We start from the raw sequence: 8,631 nt of genomic DNA, 5'->3' as shown, positions 1-8,631 counted from the left end.
CACAGCAGCCTTGTTAAAGACGCACTACTTGTTTTAATATTTATATTCCAACATACATTTTACACAAGGTTACAAAAGAACCTAAAACAAGAAAAGCTTGGGAGTTGTTAATTTTAGTTGATTTGGACATCAACCACCTTCTCAACTTTAGTTTTAGGAATCGAGATGAAAAGAACTCCATTCTTCAATTCCGCTTTGATTTTATCCTTCTCAACATTATCCGGGAGACTTAAACGAGTGTCATAAGAGCTATAATTCCTACCCCATGAGTGTTCATCTTTTCCGCCTTCTTCCTTTTTGTGTTCGCCTTTAATAACAAGCACGTCATTTTCTACCGATACTTTTACATCTTCCTTGGACAGCCCCGGCATGTCGAAACGCATCTTGATTTCGTTTTCATCATCATGAATGTCCCAAGGAGTGCGTATTTCCCCTGCTCCTGATGCTCTGTTTCTTCCTGGAAATGTCATTGTATCCTCGAATAATCTGTCCATAGTGTCTATCATCTGCCTCATTGTTCTCATCGGCGACATTGGATCTAACACTCCTGTTTGTCACATGAAACAATTGTCATTACTAAACGAATTGAACAAATTAATTAAATGCTGCTACTACCAGTATAGTAGCCTTGGATGGCCTATTTATTTAGTTTGAAATTTGAATTGTGTCATATAAATTGAGATAAATGAAGAAAGCAGCAGAAATGAAATGGAAGGAGCAATGAGACTCACCAAAAGGGGAAACATCAAAAGCCATCCTTGTAGGACGGCGTTCGACAGCAGTGCCTTGGTTGTTTCCTCCTTGAGCGCTGCTGTGGTGTACATCGACTGATGTATCTTTGTTATCTCCGGTGGCCTGAGCTACCAGCCTAGTCGTCCGCCTTCGCATGGAAGGAATGAAAACAGAGCAAGGTGCAGCTACATTTTTGTTAATCCTAGAGGTTCCACCAACACTGACATTGGACGCTAATGGAGAAGATGCAAGAATTGTGCAAGCCATTATTACTCCTATTTATTAGAAAAATAAAACAAACTAGAAAGAAAAGCTCGATCACAGGAAGTGGATATCTTCTTCTTTGTGAATGATTTTCGTTGCTTCAGTAGTGCAATAGAAGGAGGTATTTATAGAGAGAAGTGAGAAGAGTGTGGAGGAATCGTGAAAGTTTTAGATAAAACTCTCAAATGGTGATTGCTACGGTTTTCTCGATCAATCTCCTCAGCTTTCTTCTACCTTCTCGAAACATCGCATATTTCCCTAATTTTAGAAAAATAGGGTCTCTATTTCAGCATTTTTATGTTTTCACCCCATTCTTTTCTTAGGAGGGATAAAAAGAAAATTAATACTCCCTGCGTCCCTTTTTAGTTATAGTAGCTTTCATTTTTGAAAGTCGAACAATATGAATTTTGACTAATATTTTAAAAAATATTTTTTCATCATATTGATATGAAAAATGTTGTAATTAAGTAGTATTTTTGTATAATTTTTGAATATCTAAAATTTTATTTTAAAATATCGAATTAATGTAATCTGATTTTAGTTTTAAAAATGAATTAAATTGGCTCTCAAACAACGTAACATGACAACTAAAAAGGAAAGGAGGGAGCACTACCTCGTTTCCAAATTTTGTTTAGGTGTTTTATGAATTAGAACTTAAATGAAAGCAAGATTTTTAAAATGGTATAGTCTTTGTGAATTATTCATTTCTACGTTGCGTTAAATGTCAACTTCAAAACTATGTTTCCCCTTTTTTTTTTGAAAAACTATGTTTCTCTTATCGGATTCTACCAAATACTATTTTCCATTTTAAAAAAATAAATAGTGTGTTTAGAGCGTACACACATTTCTTTAAAAAAACTATTAATTTTTTAGAAAGTAAAATATGTTTTTACTAATTTATTCTTAATAAATATTTTTTTAAAATGTAGCTCTTTAATAACTTTTGTTTATGTAAAACCTTTTTATTTAAATAAGGAAAAAATCGAAAGAATATTAATAATATCTTTTTGATTACATGAAATAACACTAATTTTGAAATTAAGAAATAATAATAAAAAATCACGTATTTTGAAATAGAAGAAGTATGTTCTTACTTCTTACCTTACACGAATTTGACGATAATTATATGATTAGTAAGTACTTGACATTTTCCTAAGAAATAAAAATGTTGCAAATTTATCTAATTTTTAAAAGGTGAATTAGTTGATGTCCCATTTTGTTCCGAAAACAAGTTCAATTGAAGTGTTGAACCTTCAAGATAGACAAAAAAAAAAAATATGTGGCCATGGAAGGGGTAATAAACACACTAATGCATTTCTTCATCCCAATAAATGGAAGGTATCACTTCAAATGATGAATCAAAGGGAACTAATCAATCATTTATCTCCATCACATCAATTTTAAAGCTTAAATATGATATGTAGGATATTTTTTAAAATGTATGAGGTGCAACTAGTAAAACTTGTATGAGGATATTATTTTATTAGTTTATATTCTAACCTAGGAATTCGTGTTCTATTTTTCTTCTTTGCCTTTGATTTCTCTTTCATGCCCTACTCTTTCCTTTTCTTATTTTCGGTTTTTTTCCTAAATCTATTTTGAAATTAATTTAATTACTGGTGTATATGAAAAAATAATTTATTTTTTACTTATTTATTTTAACAAAAAACATTTTTAAAAATTATCATATTTATCATCAAATAACTACATAGGTATCAATAGTCAAATTTAAAATATAATTAATAAGACTAGTTTAGTAAAATGAATCTTTAACACAAATACAATTAAAGCTCTATATAAAACTTATAAAAAAAATAGTGAAACAATTGTTATTAAAATTGCACATTAAAAATTAAGGGGTTATGAGCATAGAAAACATGATTATTATTATTTGGCATTTGGCTCTAGAATTCAAACATATATTTTTTACTGTATTTGAAATAAACGAAATTATAGTTGAACATAGAGTCATGTTTTATTTTTGCAAAATAAAATATCCGAAATGATATTCATGTTTGAATGTACTTAAATACAATTTTAAAAATGAAAAGTGAGTTGAAAAATTAGATTATACTAACATGTTTTTCAAATTTGAAATATATATTCGAGTTGAAAAAGTTGTATTCAAAATTTCATTATCAAACATCAATTTTCAAATTAAGTGAAAAAATATTATTTTTTAAGAAATAATTCTTATGTTTGAATGAGTCCTAAAAGTAGAAGTTAAAAAAATATGAAATACTATTAAGATAAATTTTTTAAAGTATGATAAATGAAAAGTGAGAGAAAAAATAATAATTTTAATGGTCAATTTTCATGACATAAGTGACAATTCAAAGAATTAACTTGAACTTTTTTATACTCTTAACCTTTAATTATTTAAATAAAAATAAGATTTTTTTAAAAATAAATTATTTTCATATATACAAACTAAGGGAGTAATTATATTGGTTTAAAAAAGATTTAGAAAAAACATAAAAATGAGAAAAGAGAGGAAAGAGAAATAAAAGGCAAAGAAGAAAAATATAATGTGAGTCCCATAAGTCAGAATATAAATCAATAAACAATATCCTCATACAACTAGTACTAATTGTGCCTCATCCATAATAAATTTTTTTGATATGTAGTACTTATATACTCCCTCCGTTTTACAAAGAATGACCTCCTTTCCTTTTTAGTCAGTTTCAAAAAAATGACCTCTTTACTTTTTTGGTAACATTTTACTTTTTGCTTTCCACGTGGCATGTTTAAGACCACAAGATTAAGGACAATTTTGTACATTTGACATAACTTTAATTTAGGACCACAAGATTTAAAAGTCTTCTTTAATTTCTTAAACTTCGTGCCAAGTCAAACCAGACCAATCTTTTTTAAACGGAGGGAGTAATTAGTTAAAATTGAATGGAAGGTATCACTTCAAATGATGAATCAAAGGGAACTAATCAATCATTTATCTCCATCACATCAATTTTAAAGCTTAAATATGATATGTAGTACTTATATAATTATAAAAAATAATTTTGTTGAGAGTGGGATTTGAACCCACGCCCTTTCGGACCAGAACCTTAATCTGGCGCCTTAGACCAACTCGGCCATCTCAACATATAATATGCATCATATAGTGTTATAATTTATTCAAATAAAACACTCCCTCTTTTTTTCAAAGAAAGATTTCGTACTATGTTTTCGTAATTAATGTAAAATGTTACCGAATCTTGAACATGTTTGGTAATAGATTAGTTTACCTTGGAGAAATAAATCTTACAGAGTTATAAAATTAGTACTTATATTAACTATTTTGTAATTTTAGTTGGCTCAATTGGGTGACTATCTACATTTTCACCTTATTGGTGAAGAGGATACATTCCCATTTTGTAATCCCCTACCCCAATTTCAAAAAATAAAATAATGGTACTAATATACACTGCATTTTTTTATATCAAAGAACCACACATTATGTTTATAAATTATAGTCTCACATGACCAAAAAGGGAGCACAGGGTGTACGAACTAGCTTTTATTATCGTCTCCAAGTATACCCAATATTCACAAAGAAACTCTCTAGAACTGTTTGATTGCTTGCATGCTTAATAAGATATTCACTTTCTTTAATATTGTCTGCTACCATGTGTGAATTTATCGTCGTCTATAATCCTTGTATATAAGTTGCCGGTTCCAATATCTCAAGGAGTCGATGATTTCGTCAACTTTTTTTCCCCTAACGGAGCAACTGCAGGGTATAGTTGTCTGTCTATAAAGTCAAATGAGATATTTTTCAGCCAGAAGGCCACAGTCCTAAAGACTAGCCAGCTCAAAAGAGAACAAACAATCGTAGGGCAATTATCATATCTAATGTAATCTAACGTGAGGATAAAATATATGATATACGAGGACCTTACTCTTGCCTTTGTGGAAAGTAGGGCCATTATGCCTTCCTATCAAAAAGACAAAATAACTAGGCCCTGTTTTTCATACACTCAAATTCCATTTCATCAAAGTTGTGTTCTGAACTGTACTGATACGGTGATAAAGAGTACTTAAGAACCCCAAATGTGCGTAATTACATAGTTCATTTTCATGATAAACCCGAGATCAAATCATTCTAATTCATTTTTGATGTGTTCAGACGCACACACAACACTTCAAGAAACAAGAACACAAGCAAGGCAGAAAACTGTACACTTAGGACATACAAGTGTACATATTTCCTAAACAACTTGTACGATAGTAATAGCTTAAAAGTTCTTTGATCTTATGTTTGGGTACTGAGAATTGCCTGAAAATGAACCTTAGACAGTCACTTTGTAAACTTCTGGCTTCAGTTGATAGAAAGCAAGAAAAGTAAAACAACACACAAAACAAAAAAAAGGAGGAGCCATTCTGGCATTCTATCTTAACCACTGGAATTGAACAGTCTCAGGTGTAATATTACTTGGAGCTGCGAGAATTGGGCTGTTGCAAACACTGCCATCAGAGTGCGAAAACACAGTCTTTTGAAGAACCCCAGATGGTGATGAGACGGTCGTTGCTGCAGGGCTTATTGAATCGCCATTGCTTGTGTACGATGAGGTTGGGTTGTCACCAAGACTAAAAGATGAGCTAGGATGTAGAACTTCAGCTAATGGTCCTCCAGACGCAAAAGGGAAACTGTTCTCCCAAAACTTGTGCTGATTAGTATTCATGAATCTACTATCCAATCCCATATCCTCATCAAGGACATCACCAGCAGCCATAGCAATAGACAAAGTAAGCGATGATGGCGAGATATTCCCTAGCGATGGCCACAACAAAGCCTCCATATTCTCATTGTTACTATTGTTGTAGACATTATCATTGGACCATCCATTAATCGAGTCCTTGGAGACATCTTTTACAAATTCAGGATTTGTCATGAAATTGAACTCACCGGTGTGCTCAGTTCTTTCCATATCTCTACTTGCCAAAAAATTCAATGCCTCTTCCCTGTAGCCATGCGCTGAGTAACCTGCGTTTGAGTCCATCAAATGTTGCCATTGTTGTCCAGAATCAGCCTTTGCTACCAACTCACCTTCCATCATCCAGCCCGAAGTTCTTTAACCATACAAAACACAAAACAATATATCGTAAATTGGGACTTAAACTCAAACTAAGAGTAAAACAGCAGCTAAAAGAGAACCTGTGTAGTTCATTATAAGAGGGATCAGTGGAGATATTTCCATTTCCCCCAATCTTATCATCATGGAAAAACAGGGGACTCTGAATTTGTTGAAAGGTAGATCTAAGAGGCTGCTTTGTTGAACGGTTGTTGATTTGACTAGCAGGTGTGGTGGGTATAGTAACAGCCATGGTAGTAGATTCAACTTGAAGTCGAGTCTTCTTATTGTCACTGGCGTTGCTAACACCGGCATGAACTTCCACATGCTTTCTTGAACGGGGACGACCTCTATGCATATGGCGCTCACAGTACTTCTGATGAGGAGCTACATCTCTCGAGCATCTCCATTTTTTGCCGTCCGTTCTTTTGCACCTTCCTGGCTCTAAATCCCTTATATTTGTTGTGTGTCGCTTGCCTTGTACCGATCCAGTAGCCGCTGCACCCAAAAACTCCATCAATCAGAGGTAAATAAAGGGGAAAAAACAATGGGAAAATAACCGGCCATTACATGTAGTATGTGAAGCTCCAGAGCAAATTGATAAGAGGAGATCTGGAGGAACAGATATAGCTGAGACCATGTACTTATAAATCATAGCTTGCCTCTCCAGTTCCTTCCACTGTGCCCATGTAAAAGGGTACCCCAGTGCAGTTGCCATTCCTCCTGCAGAGTTTAACAACAACACAGAAAACATACATTTATTCCCCCAAAAGTTTTTTTTAGGCAGCAGCAAGCAGTATTAAATTCAGATCTTTCTTTTTCAACAAAGGGTTGAAAAGGAAACATCAAGAACAAAAGAAAGTACTACTTTAAGGTCATGGGGACAAAGGAAAAAAAGAGAAAAGCCTTTTTACCTTGGGAGTTGGTAGCAACATCAAAAGGCTGCAAACTCCTTACAACAGCTGCTGAAGGAGCTGGAGGAAGAAGACTAGCTTCATCACTAAAAAATGGCATTTTTTTAATCCCACCATCAGAGGATGATGAACAGTGAAGATCTTGATGATGACCCATCATGAACTTAAAAGAGAATGATTCAGTATTCTACAGTTGGTAACTGTAACAAATAGTATAGCAAATTTTTTCCACCATCTAGGGTTGATATTGTTGCCTTGTCCAAAAGGCTAAAGCCATAAATAGCACCCTCCTCCTCTACACACACCCCTAAAAATGGAAAAAGAAAAAACCCTTTGAAAGTCACTGGCTTTCCTTGTCAATGACTAGCAAAAAGGCAAAACAGAAAAAGAGATACAAGACCAAACCTTCTTAGGAAACTCTTCACTTTACCCTCAAACTCACCATCTTTAATTTCAAAACTTTTTTTGTTACTATTATGATGAAGACAAATGGGGGTTAAATATTACTCTACAATTTTTAAGTGTATGAGGAAGATGAGAATTATTTTTGAGATTTTTTTAAAGTTTTTTTGTTTTTGCCGCCATTCTTGGCCTTTGGTTTGCTTCCATTCTTCCAACATTCGCACCGTTGTGTTTATAGACAGAAAAATACAAGTAACAAACACTTGTTCTCTCCTCTCTCTCTCCTTCATAATTGCATTATCTATCGTTTTCTGGGGGATAAAGTTTCAATACAGTACTACTCCTTTTCCCATTATTTTATTAAGTTATTTTTCTCTTTTAATTTATTTGACATATTTTAAGATCTAAAATATTACTACTAGTTTCTGAAAATATATTTATATACGATAAAAAGTCCTATAATTCATGCATCACCAATGGACTTTGGATATAAAATTTAAGAAATATTTTTTCAATTTGAAATTAAGTACTACTCTCCCTACTTCAAAAAGATTGATCTATTTTCTTTAGTTTGTTACAAAAAGAATGATCTTTTTCTTATTTTGACAACACTTTAATTTTAATTCTTCACTTGATATATTTTGAACACCATAAAATTAAAAAGCATTTTGATATAAATTTAATTTAGGATTACAGAATTGATAAGTTTTTTTTTATTTTCTAAACTCTGTGTCAAGTCAAACATAAGGAGTATCTATATTGATTTAAAAAAATTGTGCCAAAATAAATATAGCTTAAAGAACTTGGAGCTGAATTTAGTCTTATGAAGTAACTTGGAGCTTAATTTAGTCCTATGGAGTAACTTGGTGCTTAATTTTGTATTAGTTAGGGTTTGACCCAAGTTTCAAATATTCTTGGCAAATAATATTTGTGTCAAGTTTTTGGTGAAATTACACCATGTGTTTGGCCCCAAGTTTTCTCAAGAATATTTGGCTATTTCAAAAAATATGATTATACTCATAAATTTTAAAAACTATTAAAAAAATACCCATAAATTTGTATTATCTATTTATAATGATTATGTCCCGTTAAAAAAATAATCTTATAACATAATTGATAACAATCAACAACAACAAAATAACAACATATGCAAGAGAAATACATTAATCGCATATTCAAACTTGTCATTGATTCGGTTATAATTATAACCCATTAAAAACAAATTGTTCTTTTTTCTCAATTTTGTC

General features: G+C 32.2%; 2 protein-coding genes and 1 non-coding gene across 4 annotated transcripts; all 3 read right to left on the bottom strand.

Moving 5' to 3' along the window:
• Nucleotides 1-10: 10 nt before the first annotated feature.
• LOC102584503 (small heat shock protein, chloroplastic) lies at nucleotides 11-1,153 on the bottom strand. Its single transcript, XM_006347440.2, has 2 exons — nucleotides 732-1,153; nucleotides 11-547 (listed from the first exon to the last, which is right to left on the bottom strand). The coding sequence occupies exons 1-2, from the start codon at nucleotides 997-999 to the stop codon at nucleotides 114-116; spliced, it is 702 nt and encodes a 233-aa protein (XP_006347502.1). The 5' UTR covers nucleotides 1,000-1,153; the 3' UTR covers nucleotides 11-113.
• Nucleotides 1,154-4,017: 2,864 nt separating this feature from the next.
• Nucleotides 4,018-4,098, bottom strand: TRNAL-AAG (transfer RNA leucine (anticodon AAG)). The gene has a single exon. It is a non-coding gene; the product is annotated as a tRNA-Leu (tRNA).
• A 953-nt stretch (nucleotides 4,099-5,051) lies between these two features.
• LOC102583957 (growth-regulating factor 3) lies at nucleotides 5,052-7,644 on the bottom strand. Of its 2 annotated transcripts, XM_006347439.2 has the most exons (5): nucleotides 7,388-7,644; nucleotides 6,983-7,289; nucleotides 6,639-6,791; nucleotides 6,152-6,566; nucleotides 5,052-6,066 (listed from the first exon to the last, which is right to left on the bottom strand). In XM_006347439.2, exons 2-5 carry the CDS (start codon nucleotides 7,140-7,142, stop codon nucleotides 5,385-5,387), a joined length of 1,410 nt encoding a protein of 469 aa, XP_006347501.1. In that variant the 5' UTR covers nucleotides 7,143-7,289; nucleotides 7,388-7,644; the 3' UTR covers nucleotides 5,052-5,384. The 2 variants fall into 2 exon arrangements, with proteins under 2 accessions (XP_006347501.1, XP_006347500.1); XM_006347438.2 differs by having other exon boundaries at nucleotides 6,983-7,644.
• Nucleotides 7,645-8,631: the final 987 nt, after the last annotated feature.

The sequence above is a fragment of the Solanum tuberosum genome, unplaced genomic scaffold (assembly GCF_000226075.1).
Source record: "Solanum tuberosum cultivar DM 1-3 516 R44 unplaced genomic scaffold, SolTub_3.0 scf00093, whole genome shotgun sequence".
In the NCBI taxonomy this organism is placed as follows: domain Eukaryota; kingdom Viridiplantae; phylum Streptophyta; class Magnoliopsida; order Solanales; family Solanaceae; genus Solanum; species Solanum tuberosum.
The sequence above is the reverse complement of the archived record's forward strand: the minus strand, read 5'-3'. Positions and strand labels throughout refer to the sequence as shown.